At 38.0% G+C, this 23,039-nt stretch overlaps 1 protein-coding gene across 10 annotated transcripts in view; it reads right to left on the bottom strand.

Annotated features, from left to right (window-relative positions):
• Positions 1–23,039, bottom strand: part of adgrb3 (adhesion G protein-coupled receptor B3) — a 167,734-nt gene that overhangs the window by 40,908 nt on the left and 103,787 nt on the right. For all 10 annotated transcript variants that reach the window (XM_038296383.1, XM_038296385.1, XM_038296381.1 and 7 more), the window contains 6 exons: positions 21,989–22,057; positions 19,194–19,302; positions 12,872–13,018; positions 12,232–12,307; positions 4,147–4,249; positions 1,524–1,567 (listed from right to left, as the gene is read on the bottom strand). In XM_038296383.1, coding sequence (XP_038152311.1) covers positions 1,524–1,567; positions 4,147–4,249; positions 12,232–12,307; positions 12,872–13,018; positions 19,194–19,302; positions 21,989–22,057 — 548 coding nt within the window. The remainder of the gene's footprint in view (positions 1–1,523; positions 1,568–4,146; positions 4,250–12,231; positions 12,308–12,871; positions 13,019–19,193; positions 19,303–21,988; positions 22,058–23,039) is intronic.

Below are 23,039 nucleotides of genomic sequence, written 5' to 3'. Positions count from 1 at the left end.
CCTTTCGGGAGCATGTATGGGGTTGTGCATGTGCATATTTTTGCGAAAATCCTCCACCATACCTTTGAGTCTAGATTTTGAGTTTTTTTGTAGCAGATTAAGAATGACTCAAGTGTAAGTTGTGGGTATAATCATTAAACAACAGTTAGCTGAAACTGAAAAACAGTTTGCATTGCAGTCACCATTTATTGCAAGTTTTCTAGTTTGGTTTGAAGTGTCTTTCAGTATCCAGGTTCATTTCTATTTTTCCAGGACATTAAACTGATTGAGGGTAATATTTTGACAGTCATTTAATTGGTGACCAAGTCCAGCTACCATTCTGCACTTTTTAGATGCATCCCGTCTCGAACAAACTTCAATCAATTCAAATAGACACAACACAAAAAAGGAACCAGCAAAATACCACAACTTTTAGTTGAATGCATCATGCAGTATTTTCAACAAAACATCAAATTAAAATATGAATTCATGTGAAAAGAAATAGGTGAACTACCTCTTCGTCAATAGGTACAACAGTAGTCTTAGGCTGTGTCTGAACGTCCACCCAAATCCCTTTATAGGGCACTATATAGTGATTACACCATTTTTGATGAGTATCCAGACTATAGGATGAAAAATTCGTGGACTCAAAATTTTCCACTATGCTCTTAGAAAAGTATGCTGATGAAGGTTCTCAGTCATCCAGGTCATCGTCATTCCGTAAAAATAAAAAAAATATCCACTGGACAATTTGAAGACGTTTCGCCACCTCTCCAGGAAGCTTTCTCAATTCAAATCGGTTACCATTTGCATGTTTCCAAGCGATACAAGGCTTTGTCTATATAAGACTCAAACTCACTGCGGATCCAGACATTTGAATTGAGAAAGCTTCCTGGAGAGGTGGCGAAACGTCTTCAAATCTTGGAAACCAAGTCCAGTGGATATTTTTTGAATTTTTACGGAATCTTAGAAAAGTAGTGTACATTCATGGTCACTAGACGAGCAGATATATCCCAGAATGATTTGTAAGAGCTCAACTCGCAAAGCATCATATGAGTTTTTGTGGCGCCAACAAATAAAAATGATGGTACAGGCATTGATCATCTCTCTGAATGGTAAGTTAACTGGGTTACCATTAAGTCTACTATATAGACCCCACTCTTTACAGTGATTGAGGGATTTAGGGGTTAGTGCGGACATTCAGATACGGCATCAGTGATCATAAAAATAATTTGCTTAACTTTATATCTGTTTAATTTATTGTTGGTCTTCAGAAAGGCTATTAATCACATGCTTTTGAACACATACACCAGTTGATTTATTTTGTTGATGATATGCTTTTTGATTAAGATGCTATTAATTTCAATCAAATACATATAGACCTGTAATTAACTTGCTAGAAAATTTTTATCTAGTCCCACCACTTATAATATATATATATATATATATATACATACACACACACACACACACACACACACACACACACACACACACACACACACACACACACACATGGATTAAATCATTACATGCCCACTTACATTATGTTGCTGTCCCAGAGTGCACAGTACGGCTTCAATGTTCCCTGGAATACAAGAAGAGGGTAACAAATCTCAATAAATCACAATGATGACATTATTTTTATCCTCACAACCTTCATTATTATCACATAATTGCGTGTTTGTCCAGTGTTGATCTTGTGAACATGTGTTCCATGGATCAAGAAAACTATAAATTAAAGCATGGACAGCATTATCACAGCACTGCAAAGCCAGACACATTTCATGATCATTTCATGATCAGATTTACATGCTCTGTATCTCTAAGATGCATAAAAAGGGGATGGATCACAGAAACAGATTTGTCTTTGTAATTAATTGACAGAGCTCCTGCCATTCGGTGCTTGCAAATTATTTATCAAGCCAATTAACCAACACTCTCTCTTAAAGGAAGAGGATAGAAACTGTGATCTTTGTAGAAGATTAAATAAACAAAATAAAAAGTCAATTTACATAACACCGGGTACATGCATGACATTTTGGAAATGAAATTAGAATGTTAGCAACAACAGATCCAAACTGTGCAAATAATTTATCATTTGTCTTCTAGCTATAGCGGTGGTAAAAGTTTTACACCTGGGCATAAAAGTTATATTAGCTTTTAGCCTTAAAGAATAGTAAAGTTTGCAAGTTGGATTAAATGCCCATCAAACTGCTATAATGGTCTAAAAAAAAACATTACTTGGTTGCAAAAATGTTATTTGTCTGCATCTTGTCTGTATCAAAATAATACAGACAAACTCAAATATATATATAGGCCAGCAATAATTCTGGTTGGGTATTTGATCATTCTTCTTATAAACAACATTTTAATAGGGTGTCCCCTGGTATATTCAAGCAAGTTACCAAGGGAGCTAAAGAGCTCCGTTGATAACACCGAATTGTGTTAAAGTTTCAACTCATAATCATACTTGAACCCATTCTAAGACCGGCTCACAGAGACAGCAGACTCAGCAGAGGTTTCCAGACTTTCTTCTCCCAAGAAACCTGGTCTAGCTCTACAAGGGAAAGTCCCCAGTTCCCAGCACAGCCAATGGGCATAAACCTTCACTTGGCCACATCAGGGTGGGACATGCCTGGAGCACCTTCTGAGAGAGCCTTTCAGGGGGCATCCAAAACAGATTTTAGAGCCACCTTTGACGAGTTCCCTTGATCAGAAGGAGAATCAACTCTACTCCAAGCCCCTCCCATATGACCATTTATCAAGGGGAGTGTCCGGCCACCCTGAAGAGAAAGCTTGTTTGAGCGGATTGTATCTTATTGTCTGTAGGCACCAAACAGTTTGCCACAATTGCTTGCAGGGTGACCAACAGTCTTTGTTGATGGTCTCTCCGAAACTCCTCCCAGGCCTGTTTTTGTCTCTGTAACTCACTGGGCAGCTGCATGCTTGGCCTGACGGTATTCGGTTGTTGCCCACCAGCCAACGATGCTACTGTAGATAAGATTCCTTCTTCAGCTTAACAGCATCCCTTACTGCTGGTAGTCAACTACTAGATTTAGGAACTGCCCCATTACAAGTACCGCAGACCTTAAGGCCATAGCTACAGGTTGCTATATTGACAACAGAGGCAGAGAATATGATTAACAGAGTCCATGACCCCTGCCTCCCCTTGGAATCTGAGAGAAGCTCTGTCTGCGGTGGGAGTTTAAGGTCTTTTAGTCTTTTAGGTCTACAATGTCTTTCCAGTTTTCTCTTCTTCCAATATATCCAACACAGTACCAGGTTGTGACTGGTTGACAACCCTCTCTTCACCCAAGTATGAAGGACATGCAGCCAGTGATAAGGATGTCATGGTGCCAACCAATATGCTTGAACATGGATTTCATTATGGGCATATGATTGGGACAGAAGTCCAAAAATGAAACACAACTTAGGTTCAGACCTCGGGGCCCGTATCTTCCTGTTGTTTCCCACATAGACAATGAAGACCCCCAGCAGAATTATGGAATTTCCAGAAGCACCAGGGGTGCTAAGAAGGACTGTCAGAGACCTCTGCCTACTCAAATGCAAAGGGATGCAATCTGAGCTGGATTCCAGAGCCCAGGCTATGCACGGAGGTGAGTCCAACCATTTCTAGCCTGTATTGCACCATTCCCTCTAGGCTCCACCTCCAGGACGTGGGCCCACTGGGTGATGGCCTTGCGTCACTCGGCTAACTTGGCAGAGACAGGTCCAGTGAGGAGGAACCTGACCACCAGGTGCCCACCGACCAGCCCCAGTTTTTTTTATTTCAACTGTCTGACTCGCACTGTACTACAGAGATGAAAATAATAATAACTTTGAATGTACAGAAATAACTAAGGAGTCAGCTTCACTCAATCTGACTACATACCAGAAGATGCTACAATCTCAGTGTGACTGTCCACATATAGGATTGTTTTACATCACAATAGACTATGTTATAAACCTTTACAGGAATTTGCTGAAGGAACACTTTCTCAGGTAAAGTCTGAGAGAAAGATTGAAGGACTTGTTCAGAATGAAAAGAGGTAGGAAGAGTCAAGGTCAGGATTTCTAAACCTTTAAAAACAATATCAAGACTTTATTCCACACTAAACATGGAGAGAAAGACAGTTAAGAAGATTTAGAATATCTGGTGCTTACATTTGCCAGGTGAGCCAATTCAATCTCAAGGTGGGAGTCTGTTGACTTGTACTCAGGTCTCACGGTCACAGCGATAACCTTGGAGTTCACAGCGGTGTGATTCCTGCGTAAAATACACAATTGGTAATTGCTGTTAGCACTGCATGAAAAGTGGGATTTTCGTCAATATACGGCACTGTAGATTGTCGTGGAACTTCAGGTTAGCGGCAGTATACGGCAATTTGCAGGCTTCGACGAAAACTCCCGTAAATTGTCAGAAATTGACGTGGAATTTCTTAGGCAGTGTTCCCCCCATGCCTCCCCCCCATGGAATTCTAGGGGAGGCTTTAACATGTAAATGAACATGCTGTGAGCTATACAAATGCAAACCAGGGTTGCAGGGGGGGGTTTTACCCCCCCCCCCCCCCCCCTGCAACCCTGGGTAAGAAAATCTCTGATACAAAGAGATCAGGTATAGCCTCTTACATTTTAGCTTGAATTGATTTATTTAATTAAAGTATAGAGACCAAAACAGATCTTTAGCTGACAGAGCAATACATTTAGAGCAGTAATTATTTTTTTTTAAATTTGCATTTAAGATAAAAAATAAAATGTTGTCTGTCAATATGCTCAATTCACAATTACTTAAGTGGAAAAGTTTCATGAAATGATTCTGAGATGATTCACTTTATAACATGGCGCATTATCCTGTTGGAAGTAGCCATCAGAAGATTGGTACACTGTGGTCATAAGGACATAGGTCAGCATGCTAAATTGGTTTTAAGTGGCCCAAAGTGTGGCAATAAATATCCCCCAAATAGATGGTAGAAATAGATCAGGCTCAGTATAGCCTAATTATAGACTCTTACATTTTAGCTTGAATTGATTTATTTAATTAAAGTACGCTAGATTACTGTGTATGCAAATGTTATGTAAAAAAATACACAAAATAATTTACTTCAAAAATTAGTTTTAATCAGAATCAGTTGGCTGTAATGGTTAATTTTTTTTTTTTAGATTTCCACTTTTTTTTTTTTTTTATTGAATATATAAGAAAACAATAACAATCTCAAATAACAAGTCAATAACAAATATTTCAATACAAGAAGAAATATCACAACTCCTGCTTTTGAAAAATAAAATTAAATGCACAGGCTGGAACAAAGTATAAAATAAAATAAAATAAAATAAATAAAAATAAATAAAATAATAATAGTAGTTAAAGTAAATTAATCAGTGGGGACTACCAACTGAAATTCTTCAATTAACTCAAACAATTTAATTGCATTTAAATTCTGCATCTTTCTCAGACATCTTTTGAAAAGGTAAAGTTCATTTTTGAGAGCAGAGATTGAGAGGGAGCATTTTGCATAGCGACATTTATGGATATAATACTTTGTTACAATTATTAGAATATTGATTAAAAATTCCAAATTTTTTTTTCTTTAATGGATAAATCGAATTGAATGTTTTGCCAGGAAATAAAATCTAAATTTATTGTTTTAGTTTTTGGGAATATATACAAACTATGCTCTAATTTCTAGATACCGATCTGTTTTTACTATAATTTAATTTGACAAACCGGGTCTTCTCTACATTCTTTTTTCTGTTTGGTGCGATTGCAATAGCGGGTCTTGATCTGGACGGACCGGAGGGGAGCAAAAAATAGCTCAGCTCCGTATTTTGACGGTGAAGGACGGAGAAGACGTACGTGGGCGGTGACGAGCGGAGGATGTGGAACAGCTCTCATTGATTTACATGACAGACAAGTAATACAGATAGTAGGATGGACATTTTATTAGAAATAAATCATACACTGTTCAGAATACGAAACATGGGGCTGATAGTTACATTTGTGTTGGTTCCAGCACATATTGGGGTGGAAGGAAACGAGAGGGCAGATAAAATGGCAAAAAGGGCAATTAAACATTCTATTAGTTTTATAGTTAAAATAAGTAAATCAGAAGGAAAGAGTATTATTAAAGAGAAACTTATGGAAATTTGGCAAAAAAGGTGGGATGAAGATAAAACAGGAAGATGGTTTTATAAAATTCAGAAGATGGTAGGAGAAAGAAGAAATGGAAGAAGAAATAGAAAGGATGAAAGAGTGATAACAAGGTTAAGATTTGGTCATACAGGACTTAATCATACACTTTTTAAAATACAAAAACATAAAACGGGCAAATGTGATTTCTGTGATAAATATGAAACCATAGAACATGTTATATTAGAATGTCATAAATATGAAAGAGAGAGAAGATATATGAGAAGAGAGTTTGAAGACATTAAGGAAAAGGTTAATTTATTAGATTTACTGAGGAAAAATTTAGGGAGTAAACACATACAAATAATTATTCGATTTCTAAAGAAAACGAAATTATTCCATAGAATTTAATTATAATAAGTGTGTTTGTGAGTGAAGGAATGATATACAAAGCTGTGCACAAATATGTTTATATTTTTAAGTGTGAATGTGTGAATGTATGTTTAGAAGAAGTTAGGGTAGAATGTATCAGGATCAATATTTAAACCATCACGAACCACACTCCATACCAGTAAGTGGCGGTAATGCTACTAACAGTTTGTTGCCAACCGCCATAAAACTCGACAAGAAGAAGAAGAAGACAGACAAGTACTCCGTACGTGAGCGGGGCGGAGCGCTGACGGAGTATGTGGAATCTGGGGGTAAAGGAGGACAAATACACGTCCGGCTGGGTGCAGCGCCGGACAGTGCAATGAAAATCCGGACTGTCCGCCCTAAAGCCGGACATCTGGCCACCCTATCTGCAGTCGAGCAACTTTGCGGGATATACGAACTCGAGGAAGAGAAGACGGGTGCACAACGCCACGCTAGCGGTAAATATATGTTCGATTACTGGTAGCTATGCTAAAAGCAGCCTAGCTTAGCTAGGCAAGCTAAAGACAGCCTAGCCTAGCTAGGTAAGCTAAAAGCAGCCTAGCCTAAAGCTTTACTAAAGTGTATTTTTTGTGATTCACAGGAAGCATTATGCCGTCTTAACAACTCGGAGACTAATTGCAGGCGCTATGAACCGGCAGGGGTAAGGTTTAAAGAATATGCTTTCATTCTGCGGTAAAAGGACATGGATACGGATGGATACCGACCATAGCTGTACTTTTTTTTTTTTTCACAGACTACAGTCGCCTCACAATGAGGCGGTGACCTCCTATTTGCTCGGATTTGCACGATGTTGATAAAGACGACATTGTGTGTAAGTGACTTGTTTTAATGTTTTCTCCTTCCTTGTTACTGTGACTTGCGTTTGATTTTTTTTATTTTTTTATTCATACCACTCTCATTTAATTGTTTTCCAGCTGCCTGTAAGACGTATTATGAGACGGTATGCAGGAGCTTCAGATACACGCTGCTAGCCAGCACGCTGCGTGCGGAGGCCGCCAGGCTATCTGCTCGGAGTCGGGCCAGACGAAAGAGGGTAAGACTTTATTTGGTGACTATTTTTCAGGTGCATTGATAGATGTGTTGTGTCCATATGCAGTGCGCTGATTCATGTTTTTTTTTTTTTTTCAGCTGCTGAAGGCGAGGCAGAGTGTGCTGGCAGATGAGGAAGTGGAACTCTGTAAGTCCGCCACCGTCGACCTCATGTCCGACGAAGAAGATGGCGTCGTCGGCGGTGTCTCTGGATGGATTGTACGGTCGCCGCCATTTCGTAGGCCGGATCTCACTGAACTCTGTGTTAAGCTGCAGTCCCGGTTAGAAGCAATGCCGAAGTACAGGGCCACGCACAGTAGGCCTCTGCACATCGGACCTGCCTCGGAGGGAATGCTGCCAGTTACCTCCAACCCCGAGGAAGCAAACGGACCGTTCACGGAGTTGTAATTTTTAGATACGCATGTGTTTGGATACGCGTTGTATATAGTTGTGTGTGTTTTAATAAAGCTCTTTCTTTGCATAAACAGCTTCCTGGCAAATCTTCATTTCCTGTATAAATTCATTCATGTCCTTGATGGTAGCATAATAATTGTGTAGTAGTGTAGGATAACATAAATACACAGCATATGAATGAATAAATATATGAATGAATAAATATATGAATATATATATATATGAATGAATAAATATATATATATATGAATAAATATATATATATGTAAATATATACAGGTGCTGGTCATAAAATTAGAATATCATGAAAAAGTAGATTGATTTCAGTAATTCCATTTAAAAAGTGAAACTTGTATATTATATTCATACATTACATACAAACTCATATATTTCAGATGTTTATTTTGTTTAATTTTGATGATTACAAATGACAACAAATGAAAATCTCAAATTCATTATATCAGAAAATTAGAATATTGTGAAAAGGTTCAAAATTGATGGCCCCTGGTGCCACACTCTAATCAGCTAATTAACTCAAACCACCTGCAAAAGCCTTTAAATGGTCTTTCAGTCTAGTTCTATAGGCTACACAATCATGGGGAAGACTGCTGACTTGACAGTTGTCCAAAAGACGACCATCGACACCTTGCACAAGGAGGGCAAGACACAAAAGGTCATCGCTAAAGAGGCTGGCTGTTCACAGAGCTCAGTGTCCAAGCACATTAATAGAGAGGCGAAGGGAAGGAAAAGATGTGGTCGAAAAAAGTGTACAAGCAAGAGAGATAACCGCACCCTGGAGAGGATTGTGAAACAAAACCCATTCAAAAATGTGGGGGAGATTCACAAAGAGTGGACTGCAGCTGGAGTGAGTGCTTCAAGAACCACCACACACAGACGTATGAAAGACATGGGTTTCTGCTGTCGCATTCCTTGTGTCAAGCCACTCTTGAACCACAGACAGCGTCAGAAGCGTCTAAAGAGAAACAGGACTGGACTGCTGGTGAGTGGTCCAAAGTCATGTTCTCTGATGAAAGTAAATTTTGCATTTCCTTTGGAAATCAAGGTCCCAGAGTCTGGAGGAAAAGAAGAGAGGCACTTCATCCACGTTGCTTGAAGTCCAGTGTAAAGTTTCCACAGTCAGTGATGGTTTGGGGTGCCATGTCATCTGCTGGTGTTGGTCCATTGTGTTTTCTGAGGTCCAGGGTCAACGCAGCCACATACCAGGAAGTTTTAGAGCACTTCATGCTTCCTGCAGCTGACCAACTTTTTGGAGATGCAGATTTCATTTTCCAACAGGACTTGGCACCTGCACACAGTGCCAAAGCTACCAGTACCTGGTTGAAGGACCATGGTATCCCTGTTCTTAATTGGCCAGCAAACTCTCCTGACCTTAACCCCATAGAAAATCTATGGGGTATTGTGAAGAAGAAGATGCAATACACCAGACCCAACAATTCAGAAGAGCTAAAAGCCACTATTAGAGCAACCTGGGCTATCATAACACCTGAGCAGTGCCACAGACTGATCGACTCCATGCCACGCCGCATTGCTGCAGTAATACAGGCCAAAGGAGGCCCAACTAAATACTGAGTGCTGTACATGCTCATACTTTTCATGTTCATACTTTTCAGTTGGCCAACATTTCTATAAATCCTTTGTTTTTATTGGTCTTCAGTAATATTCTAATTTTCTGATATGATGAATTTGAAATTTTCATTTGTTGTCATTTGTAATCATCAAAATTAAACAAAATAAACATCTGAAATATATGAGTTTGTATGTAATGTATGAATATAATATACAAGTTTCACTTTTTAAATGGAATTACTGAAATCAATCTACTTTTTCATGATATTCTAATTTTATGACCAGCACCTGTATATATGCCAACCAATCACGAGCGACTTTACTTGTTTAAAAAGAAGTGGTTCCGTCCAATACTCAGTAAGAAAATTAAAGCCTGGCGTGGCCACGTGTGGTTTTGCTGCCAATCACGAGCGATTTCATTTGTTTGAGAATAGTGGTTTCAGCCAATACTGAGTAGGTTATTCAAGCCAGACCTGGCCAGCCGCGCGGGTTTGCTGCATTCATATGCTAATTAGGGCCATTAGTACAGCTGATCGCTCTCCACCTACGTCACTGTCCGTTTCCGACAATTTGTGGCACGACAAACGCGGACAAGCACGGGTTGCAAATTGTCGGAAACTGACGAAAATCAGGCAGATCTGCGGGAGTTTACGGGGGTTTACGGGGACGAAAATCTCACTTTTCATGCAGTGTAGGAAATCTGTCCCACCGTGTTTTTGTTAAACTTGTTTAATACAAAACATATACATTTACTTACATTTATGCAAGTTACAATATTGCTACAGTTAAGAAAAAATACAATTTTCTAAGGTGAAAAAAAATCACAAAACACAAGGCTTCTAGAAAACTTTCCACTGAGAATAAAACTGCCAGCTGCTGAAAGAAGAATGAAGCAGAACAGCTTGATATAAAAAAAAAATATAGTTTTGCTTCTGCTTCTTCAAAGCTCTAGGCTTTAAATTATAAATAAATTATATGCTATGATTTAAAATTTGAAATTGATAGGCTCCATACAAAATACATGTAAAACTTTGACATTTACTGACATTAAAGTGAGGTTTTTTTTGTCAAAGTTTGCACACTGAAAAAGTGTCAAAATGAACATTATTTTTGCGATAGGCTTTTTTCACGTCATTCTGAAAAGGGCAATCTGTAGAGTCCCATTATGATTTTGTTTCCATACAGGCACCTAGGGCTTCTGCTGATGCTTTTGCTGCACAGCTTGCCTGACATGTCCTGGAATCACCACTCTGTCCTTGGATATCAGTGCCAGAGTCTTGTTGACTTGCAGCAGACATCTGCGGTTCTTTGGGCCATTCCACGGAGCATTTCAGACACTTATGTCGGTCTAAATTAACAGCATACTCAATGCTACTGTGATTGTATTTAAATTCCTAAATCAGTGCCAATGAAGTCCCCAAAGGCTTTTGGACAATGCACAACAAACAAGATGTTAGTTCTTTCCACAAAGTTTTCCCTCTATCACCTGGAGAACATTTCCTGGATTAAAGGGCTGATGTGCCAGCATGATCTTAAAACAGTCATTTCCATATCATTAGTTTTAATGAGTATTGCAATGTGTCTAAATAGGTGCCTATAATAAATCTCACCCTAAGGTCTTATGAAGTGACACTCATAAGACCTGTTTAGATTTAAGTCAGACTCTTACCCAGTGACTGTGTAATTAATCAATATGATGGTCTTCACTTAGTGAATTAGGTTCAAATTAGGTTAGGGACTTCAAATGAACTTTTCAATAATATCTAATGGTGTCATGACTCTGCACTTTTGGGTTCTGTTTAAGTTTTCTTTTGAAGTTTTCAGTTATACTTAGATTCATGTCTTTCTGTGTGTTCTAGTTTATTGGTTTAATTTCCATTTTGTGTTATTCTAGTTGTTGTTGGTTATATTTTTGAGTTCTTATGTATTTCTTTTTTACCCTCTGTTGCATTCTCCTTCTCCTAACTCCCTTCTAAACTCTTCTGTTTACACCTGCTTCCAATCTGCTGATACAACTCATGTTCAGTCACTGTTTCCTGGTTCCTCATGTGTGTTTTCCTGGATATCTCCTAGATTTTGGTTTTCTGCATTTGCTTCAGTTGCCACTTTTTTGGACATTAAACCTACAAGAACTCATCTCTGCCTCCCTAATCTCTGCATTTGGGTCCTCTAAAACCTGACAAATGATAAACAATTATTGAATATGCATGACTGTGCATAGTTAATAGCAGGACTTCAAACTGTATTCTTGATTTATGAAACTTCTACTTATGAAAACATAAATTTCCCCAAAAATATAGTCAAAATCTTCTCTTATTTTACTCTTGTAAGTCAAAAATTATATGAAATCCTGTCTCATGAGCTGGATGTAGTGTAACACTCCTAGATCTAACTATTAGTCTATTACAGTTTGCAGCCTACTTTATCTCCAACAGAATAAGGTTCTTGGGGGCCATGAATTAAGTGCTCACAATGCAAAAAAAAAAAAAAAGGTTTTTAAAATAGCCTCATCCAACCTCTTACAAATTTCAGCTCTATAGTATGTTTCCTTTTTTGTCTTTGTTTGTTAGGGGTAAAACATGAGGTGAGACAAAACCTTTAAAATGACTTAAACCTAAGAGCCAAATGTAAGAGAGGAAGAAAAATGTTAGCCTTACTTTGGTGAAGGTAGCATGAGTCCAAGAGTTTTGTAGAGAACAGTTCCCAAAATGAACACAGGCGACCCCTCCATGTCTGAAAAAGGAAATTGTTTTACAGGATGATGAATTTAATAAAAGAAAATAATTGATCAATTTCCCTGCAATTAGAACATTTTTGAAACATGACTCCTTTATTACTACCATAGAGTCTGACTTACAGTCTATCCCAAGGCAATTGGCATTACATATGCCTCCATTTTGATAAGTAACTTCCTTTATTAGCATGGTTTATAACAGATAAGGCTGATTTAACCAGTTAAAAAATTTGCCTAGGATTAGAATATTAAACGTACACTGCATTTTTTTAAACACATAATATAAAAAGAAAATGATTTAATGATTGAAATAGCAAAGAAATTTCATTTTTTCGTGCATTTTCAAAAAATGCCTATAACATAAAAAAACACAACAACTTAAATAACGTAAATCTGTCATAAAGTTATTTAAAACTTTACTATTACTATGCGATTTTAAGGTTTGATAAATGATCAATTTTACCCATAAAGTTTGTCTGTGCAAATTTGAGTCTTGCAGAAAAAAACTTATTTGGACAGGGTGATGTGGCTTCATGAAATACTGGACTTGCTCAGTGATATACCTGCTGACTGGGAAACAAAGAGTCCCTTTGGGATGACCACTTTATCTTCTGAGTTCCTGGCCCACTCGACCATGCCTTTACGACCTTTCATGGGGAAGTTGATGTCAGTCATCACAGACACTGCTGGAAGTCTCTGGATGCTGGCCACTGCAAAAACCAATATGAAATATAGATTACAGATGTACTCCTGGGTATATATGAGTCAGAAGATCATTACATGAGCAGCTGAAGCAGATAAAAAGAGAAGGACTAAAAACATGCCAGTCTATTTTGCTTTAAGATTTTAAATATAGAATAGAAGAAGCAGGCAAATCTAATTAAATACTCTATATACTGTACTATGAACAAAGATTTGGATTTAGATAAACCTACATATCCACAAGAAAATGTGAATTATACCTAAAGCTGGCCAATCACAGCACAAAGACTGGTAATTTCCCTAATCACCTTAAAAAAACAAAACAGTGTTTACTGTGGCATTAACAAGAAAAATATACCTAGGATTAACAAAAATAGAAGCCCTAAATTTGCAAGAGGGAGGACAAATCTGTGCTGTTCTCAACCTGCTATCATATCAGGCCCCTGTCAGGAGGTGGCTCAGCAAAGGGGAATTTCCAGATAATCCTAGTATTGATGTAAAAACTCCATTGTTCATTGTACTGCTCTGGTAGTACAATTTATATCCTGGCAAGACTCCATGACTGAGGGAAATCTGTGACAGCGGAGGTGTGCCTGTGTGTTTGGGATGATCCAATAGAAAGCGTGAAATCAGCAAGCACCAGCAGGCTTGTTCCCAGTGCCAGATGTTAAGAGCAGCAGTGGTTAGAGCATGTTTATTTTGGCTTGTAGTTTAAGTCACAGGGCATCAATTGAAAAATCACAAATTCCTAGGATATAGTTCAATTTCAGGATTTTTTCTAAGGCAATTTTGTAGGTTTATATAATTTCTCATCTCTCACTGAGTTTGAAAAGTAATTAAAACAGTCAGAATATTCTACATTCAGTATTTTTGAGACAATATAATAACTGCTTTACTTATACCCAAACAAATCTTGATAAAAAAAGTACTTATTACTGATTTTCCTTTGTAAATGACATTATTACCCACATTTTTTTTTATCTACAAAGGTCATCTTGACAAAAAAATTCAAAGTCAATCTGATTTTAAATGCATACTAAGTTTAGCATTTAATTTTCTAAGATGTTATATCTTTTTATGTGTCCTCTAAAGGAGTGTGCATATGTTTCTGGATTGGAAAGCCTTTTGCAATTAAGGTTATTTACCTAAAAGTAGCAGGGCAGAAGACAGTGCAGGAGTGACAGTCACTATTTATCCAGGTGTCAAGAGACCCCCATAAATAAGTGACAAAAAGATGCAGCAATTTCTTACTCAGCCAGATTTTTTCCCCCATTTGGCTTCCACCAATGGCCTACAAAACTCTCCATTGCTCTAATCAAAAGTGCTATGTCATCAAGGAGATAAATATGTTTGGGTCGAAATTAACATGACAAGTATGCAGGAACCCAAAGTTTACTTCCCTAGACACTATACTCGGTATGTTTTATGAATTCACATGATACGTTTATGTAGAATACATGCTAGATAAAGTCCCATACAAAGTTATTACTGAGACATTTTTTTTTAAATCAACCACTATAGTACTATAGTACTGAACGGTTTTGTCATAAATCAAAATTTTAATCAAACTAATGCAATTTGTGGGGGGGGGGGGGGGGGGGGGGATTTTCCTTTGCACTAATCACAAACATCTAAATGTTTACTTTCAGGGTTTCAGTTTTTTAAGCTTGCTTGTCTAGTGTCCATTGTTGCAGGACTTTACTGTAACCTCCTGTGAAAAAGTGTTTACTTCAATTTGCATGGCTGGATTTACATGCTAGCTTCAATGCTTTTCCACACTGTGTGGTGAGAAACCCACTGTAAGCATATTACAAATATCTAAATGGCTGAAGCGACACATGTAATGTCTTTCTTTAGTTAATTGTAATCTGACCAAACTGAGTGCATTTGAGATTTGAAAATTGCATGTTGATAATTTGTGGTTATATTGCAAAGGCAAATAATTGCCCAGCCCTGTATAGTACAACAAAAAACATCAGTGAATTGTATTGGAATTTTATTGTTATGAACTCTCTTGTTTATGGGGAGGATGGTGTGTACAGTGATGTGTAGTGTTTGTTTCCTGCCATCTATGCTGCAAACTTCAATTTGGTGTCATTTGTTTGTGATGAATTTGAACAGAACATTTTTTGACTTTGATTTAAAAGCTGATTATGTTATGCTAGTTTTTTAGTTGTTTTTTTTTTCCACATTTTCTAATGATGAAGTCAACAACTGTTCTGTTAGATTTTCAAATAAGAAAGGGAGGAAGAGCGTTTCATAACCTAACAATGCCTTGAGCTGCTCCACAGTTTTGTTCCCCCCTTAAAATCCTGTGTTGCCTGTTCTTCGTGATTCTGTTTTTTTAGTGATTTTTTGTGTACTGAAATTGAATTTTAAAATTTTTATGTTGAAAAAAAATTTAAACTTTTGGCTATTTAGTTAGTAGTCAAATTCTGAAGACAGTTGTCGACACCGAATTTTATCACGGGTTGTAGAGTGGCTGAGTTAAATATTTGTTTTAGTGGTCGTTTTGAATCAAAATGAAAACACTGAAATGTGGGAAACTGTATCTTTTCCTTGTGCTTCTTGTGTTCCTCGTACTGCTTGTGTTGGTGTATTATAAAAAATCTTCAGTGTTGTGGTTGCCTTATTATATCATTTTTGACAGTCTACAGGGTAAGGTACAATTTCAATGTCTCATACCAGAGCAGATGTTCAATATGCAAAGATATACAAAACAAAAAGATTATTTCTGACAAATGCATGAGAATTTTCACCCATAAATGTTTACATTTCTATCCAAAACTGCCGTGATCTTGCCACTGATGACTGTCTTGATTGCTCATTTCATTCATCTGTGCAATTCCTCATCACTGCTCATCATATCTACCTGTCCCAGCTTCTATTTAAACGACTGGCTCCCAGTCATCAGTGCCAGATTTTTCTCGAGCCCTTGGAGAGAGTATTTCTAGCCATAATTATTGTGTTATGATTGCCTGATCCTGACCTGTTTCTGTCTATGGACCCTTGAGCCTGCCTGCCACTGTTCTGATCTGTTTGCCTGACCTGTCTTCGGATTCTTTTGGATTATACTTTGGACTGAACCTGGATCTGCCTCCTTCACCCTCTGGATTATCATGGCTTCCTTAGTCTGTTTGGATTTGATCTCCTGCCAGTTCTGTGTTCAGTTACCTGCCTCGGGCACCCTAGCCGCTGCTGCTGCAAATCAGCAAATGTTCTGTTTTTAAATGAATGCTTTTGAAGTTATCCCACTGTCTGTGTAGTCTGAATACTGGGTCCCTCTGTTCTGAGTCATTACAAAAACCCCAAATCTAAATAATGGCCTGCATTTGTTTATTCTAAAAATTCTTCATACCATATTCCTAATATTTACATATTTTTGTAAGAGAGCTTTACATAATACCAACAAGAATTTGAGACGCAGACTAGACTTAATCTTTACAGCTTTTAGATTATGCAAAATTTTTTACATTTATAGTATTTTATTTACTTTTCTTAAGCTTATTTTAAGCTTTTAAAATTGTATTTTGAATGTAGAGTATATTCAATGCAGAATAGACTCTTTATAATAACCCCTCACAATATAATTTTCTTATTTGTTATCGGATAAGACCAATAGAAGCTTGTAAACAAAATAAAGTCCTCCTCCACGGGAAGATGAACATCGTATATCTTTAAAATCGGATTAGAAAAAAAGTTGCATCACAGAAGACACTGTATTACATATGCGCTGTGAACCTGCCACAGAATCACACCCAAACCACTGACTGAACACTGGACATGAACAGACAGCTCATTCGAAGTAAATACAGCAACATAAAGGTGAAGAGGCACATGTGGGTTACAAAGGTAGCTGATGCTACAAGGTCATCACTAAAAAAAGATGCAGTTTTGTGTATACAGACAAAACCAAACATGAAGCGGCTTTCTATGATTTTTACCAATCTGGTCCCTAATATTAAAAGGACTGTTTACGCTCCCCCATAAAGCTGACTCCATGTGGATACACAGCCTGAAGGACAAAATATCTTTGTGGTTACATCAAATCTCTTTTCAGAGTGCATAGAGTTAAGTTTCATTGTTTAGATCCCATACCTGACAGAAATCTTTTAGAGTGATGTTTGCATTTCTCCCAATGTATTACTGATTATCTTTGGATCCTCTACCCCTTTTGCCCTTGATTAAAAACATGTATTGATTGCATTTTTCACAAGAAACTAAATTACAACTGAGGTTTCTAAGCAGGTAAAGGCTTTTTTCTGTGTTCACTCTGTAACTGACCAGTTATATACCCAGGTAGTGGCCAAGAAACAGGGCAGAAAAATAATTATTTCCAAAAGTTTTTTTAAGACAGTTTTACTTTCACGTTTTCAAAGCTTTGCTTGAATAACAGCAGCTCCTTCAAAATATTTACTTTTCAGTTCACAATTTACACAGTGGAAATAATTGCTGGAAAGTAGGTTAAATGTTGGCTATTGTTTGGAATCCAAGTGAGAATCCACCCTCTTGAAGCCAAACAGTATACAGTATGTACCCATTTACATGCATGAATGAGTTAAGAACACAGTTCTTCTATTCCATGGCACTGAGACACCATTCACTGAAGAAAAAGAGAAATGAAATGAGACCGCAGGGACCTTAGATCATGCACGGTGCTATGCAATAGAAATTAAAAAGAACACAAAGGAACTCAAAAGGAAGGAAATATTGCATAAACTATGTAGTTAGACTCTAGAGACCAACAAGGGGATATGTTAAATAGACAAAAATCAGTGTAGCAGAAAAGCTCATTAAAGCTGCAAAGAATAACTTTCCCAATTTCTCTTTCAATTTAACGGCCTTTGATCAGTAACTTGCATAGTATGTTTCTTCAAGAATGTGGCAAGGAATTGACAAAGTCTTTTTTGTGATGCTGTGCTACAGCAAAAACATCCTTCAGGGTACACATGAGCTTCATTGTGTAAAATGTGTCACAGGCGGGCCTGTGTTCCTATTGGCTAGTCTCAACAGATTTGACAGCCGATTGGTGATAGTTTGTGGAAAGGTGGTTACGCCCCCGCTTGTCTAGACTGCCTAGACTCACCAGGTGCATTCGAGATTAGCAGTGCCACACCTGGAATGTGGGCGACAGAGAAGGCAGACGTTTGTGTCATCTAATTTAATGGTGGAAAATAAACAATAAATACTTATTAACACAATAAGTTGCATAGGACCAATGTGGTGCCAGCCATCCCGTTCAGTTGTCACCTTGTTCAGTTACACACAACTCTTTCCCACTTTTTAACAGGCTGTTAACCCCGCCCAACAGCACAGTCCTAAGCACTAAGTATCACCACTCAGCTGTCTTTTCTGTTGAGACTGGCCAATAGGAGCACAGGCCCTCCCATGACACATTTTTCACACCAAGAGAAAAATCCTGACGCAGGAGCAAAGACTTTCGAGAGAGAAAAGACAAATATTTTAAGAGAGAAATCTATTTTTGAGAAAGAAATGTTATTAGCCTCACGGCAAAAAAAGAAAAACCAAAGTTTATTTTTAAGAGCTGTTTGTCCTTTGGAAATCATCTTCCAAATGTCAATTAATCTTTTATTTATCCTATGACAAAATGTTTTCCCTCAAAACTTTTTCTTTCTTCTCAAATAACATCCGTTTTTGCTATCAGTGTGAAAATTTGTAATCTTCATATATATTTATTTTACTTTTACAATTATTTTCCCATTTAAGATCGATTTTTTCTTGTATTTAATAAAAACACAAAAATAACTCCATATACACAATGCTTGTTAAATCTCACTCAATACGTAGAATAATGGGTCATGTCCGACAGAATCAATTTTAAATGCACAATTAATATTTTGTTCACCTTGATATAAGCATTGAAAATAAGGCATTTACATAAAAAGCCATTTAAGTAATTTTTTCGAATGTGGAATATTTGGTGCCAGGAAATTAGCACATTGAGACCAAAAGATCAGTTTTAATTAAGAATATTGATTTGCCATAATTTTACTCCCCTCAACCTTACATCCACCATTTCTCCTAATTTAATTATTGTGGGGAAATTGAATCAGAGAGACAGCAGAGTGCTGGGATTAAGTGTCTACGGCGAGAAGAGATAAGTGGTTAAACAAACTCAAAAGGCAGTGGGGCTGGGATAGGGAAAAGGAATATGATCCTTACCTAAGTTTCCAGTCATTAGATAGGCATTGTGAAAATCCTTCATGCCCAGTCCAACAATATGGATGAACTCCTCTATGACCTGCATGAGTTCCACTGCTGCAGGATAGATCTAAAAAAGATAATGACAAAATCTCATTAAAGATTCCTACATTATATTACAACACATCATTGGTAAAGTTGGTGTAGAGATCATGAGGATCAATAAGCAAAATGAGCAAAATTTGGATTTGAAAGTCTTACTTCACATGATAAAGGAATGATTTTACAAACTGCCAAGTGTACAGGTAAAGGTAATTTCCAAAGCACCTTGCTAGTAGTACAGTGGGATTTTTTGTGTCACTCCCTGCTATCTTGTTTTATTGAAAATAAAATTCAAAGTACATTGATTTAAGCATTTAAACTTGTGTTTGTTGACTTTTTCTAGTAACAGGTGTGGAAAGTGGAATTTTGTAAAACAAAATTTAATTCATAACCTTGTAAAAGCAGACACATTATTGTAATATTCTTCATAGCTTAAATCTTTATCAGTAAAACAAAAAATACCAAAATTATAAGACCTCTAAAAATGAGAACAAAAAAATAAGCTACAACTGGGATTAAACATTAATGTCACATAAGCACCAGAACTGTATTTAGCATCTTTTCCAGCACAGTTGCTGGCTGGTTTACTATTTTAAAGACCCAGCCAAGTTAAGGGCTGTTGCCTTTATCCATGTGCCACCCGACGTGCATTGGCAGTAAGCGAATGTCTGCAACATGGACAGGGATATGGGATGACCTGTAGCAGGACTGGTCCAGTCAGCTCTGCTTGACAAATACAAAAAATTAAAGAATGTTATTATAAGAGAGGTTTTAAATAACTGGACCTCTGTTCTCAAAGAATGAGGGTTTGTAAATAGTCCAGTTTAAATGCAGATGTGCTGTGCCTGAATATGCCACCAACCCCCATAAGCACAAAACGGTGATGTAATATAAGCAATTTTTAGACGAGGTACATTTTAAGCTGAGGAAATATTAGTGCATGACTTCAACAGATGTGTGAGGACACCCTCATGATGCCATGAGGTTTAAAAAGCCTTTGAGTGGCAATTAGCAATTTACACCCCGGTCTAAGGTGATACCGTGCAAACACCTGAGGTAGGTATTTCAGTCCTTTCTCTGTATCACCTTGTGCACCATGTATAAGCACGTGCCTCCACATGATCTGCCGTTAAGCCAGCTAAGTTGTTCAGAGATGCTGATGTCAAAGCCTCTGACAGAGCAGAGCGAAAGCCATACTGGGATTGTGGGGAGGGGGGCATCACATCGCCCCTTCCGGCACGTCTGACGCAGAGTGCAGTCATGCTCATTCGGCTCGTCTCTATGGTAACCTTAGAATGTGAAGGCGGCATGGGGAAATGGCTGCAGTGGAGGTTGTGTAGAAAGAGCTCTTCCTTTGCTTGCCATGGTAACAGTGACAGGAGGTGAATATATAGTGATCTCTGCACAGAGCCAACCCTGCAGCTAGTAAAAGCTCATAGTGAGGTGTTTCATGTAAGAGGAGTTTTAAATGTCCACAGTGTGCAGAGCGTGTGTGGGGGCTGTGGAAACCAAGCTCATTAATGCAAAACCCACAAGTGAGAAGAACATTTAGCCGTGAAGTCATAGCGTCGTCTGTTGAAATCAGGCAACGTCGCTGTCCAAACGCTGAGGTGATGAAGCCAGACAGGGACATTAATCACTAAAGAAATCATTTATCTTGCCACATCTACATACTCACTGCTCAATCAACCAAAATCATTTCCATAGTCTACGTTTTTATAATCTTTCTGTACGCTTATTTGATGCATTCTAACTAATACAACCACTTGTTTATTAGCTTTTCTTTCAGACAACACTTCGATCTGTGATGATAAACAGAATCTCCAGTATGTAAACACCTAATTACTACCTGCATCAACAGCAAAGGCAGGCTTTCTGCGCAGTGCTTAAAACTGCTTTTAATTTTAGCTGAAGTAGTATGATCTACAGCCAATCTGGGAGTAAATGCAGTGGAGATGTTGCATATTTTAGCTGATTAAATTCTTTTTATGCTTCAGAGCAGGTGACGTCCTGCTTCAGTCAGTTTACCACAGAAAGTGACACCTGAGCAGATGCCCTTTGCAGACCTGCGGTCATCGCAGATGGCATCTCTGTTAGAGTCTGGATATGTGTGATGCTAGAGTGGATGCCTCAGAAACCAGGAGCAGTTTTCAAAAGATATGCCACCTCTCCAAATGGGAGTGGATTTGCAGGGGTACCAAGCAAAATACAGATGCATCTCCATTCATTTCTAGGCAAATTACTGTTTTATGTTACTGGCTTGCAGTACCAATGTCACACAAGTCAGACAGGAATTTGAGATGTGGATGTTGTGCCTTAAGCAATAAAATATCTGAATTGAGCGTGCATTTATTAAAATTCAACTTAAGTACTACTCTTATCACATGATGATCTGTGTGGGCTAAACCAATGTGCATGCAGGAGGAAAAAATTCTGCAGTGTTAATGGCTGAACAGTTTCTGTGACTGTGTTGCTGCCATCAAGTGGAGGTCTGGGGTACTGTATTATTCTTTTTAAATGAGGCCAGATGTCAAGGCAGCTGAATGACCTTGCATTCATGCAGGAAATACATTTTTACAGTACATCTGACTTTTATTTATCTGTTGTTGATTTTTGCTTTATCCACAGAGTTCAGATGTCATGAACACAACTTGTCTAACTCAATATTAATGCAGAAATCTAGATTATTTAAGGAGCAGTGCACATTTGCTTACCTTTTGTGCATCTTCCCATTTCTCCTTATTTTCCTCCTCCAAGAGGTTGCTGATGATTTGAAAAAAGTTCTGTGGAAAAATGATGAAAGGGGAAAATACATAACTCACCCACGCAAAAGTATTACAGGCACTGCAGCAGCCTTGCTTTTTAAGCTCATGACATTAGCACCATGCACTTAAAAGAACTGCTCTGAATAATATACAGATATTTGAGAATGTGAGATGGCAAAACAGGTATTTCTATAAGGGGATAATGATGGTCCCTGCAGGGCTCAATAACACTGTAAAAATGTGCAACTGGAACCATGTGGGTAAACAAATGGGGGAAAGATGAAATTTGAGTTTTGGCCACAGCAGAGAGAAAAAAAAACCTTCCAATCTCCTGCAGCTTGCAGAGAACACTTATTGCTACAGGAGACAAGCACAAGCTGCAATAAAAAAAAGAACAAGAAAAGATGAAAGCGAATGTTTGAGCAGCTGTGCAGATTGTCTTCTTTGGCAGGGAAAAGCAGGGCCTGCCCGGGGTGCATGCCTACAGTAGTAATAGGACCCCTGTCTGATCTTTCGCCTTGTTATTTTGTCTGGTCTACAATATGCCTGAGGGAGTGGCGCTCTCTCTCTCGCTCTCTCTCTTGACACAGGCTATCTTGTTTTCTACTTGAATGCTTATGCTCCCTCTGGTGGTAATGTGCCCACTTTAACACTGCATTAGCGCACAGGCACATAGAGGGGTTGGGCTGTCTGACTGCTGTCCCGCCTGCCCACACATATACACACTACGGAGCTCCTCTAATAGCAAGAGATAGGATGCTCTCCTCATCTCATGGCTTTTCCAAAGCATCAGGAGAATTGGCTGAATAGGGCCAGGTTCCCCATCCATGGTCAGGACATTAAGGTTTTATTTCCACAGAAACTAATAGGCAAAGCATTTCTTACAATGGAGAAAGTGTGTTGATTAAACAGAAGCCTTTACAGTGTATTATTAATCTGCAACTAGCAAATTTTACAGTGCAACCACTCCAAACTTGAATGCATTTTTAAATGTATTATC

Source organism: Cyprinodon tularosa, unplaced genomic scaffold (genome assembly GCF_016077235.1).
Source record: "Cyprinodon tularosa strain WSP-4 unplaced genomic scaffold, ASM1607723v1 ctg37, whole genome shotgun sequence".
Classification (NCBI taxonomy): Eukaryota; Metazoa; Chordata; class Actinopteri; order Cyprinodontiformes; family Cyprinodontidae; genus Cyprinodon; species Cyprinodon tularosa.
This window is presented reverse-complemented; position numbering and strand designations above follow the sequence as displayed.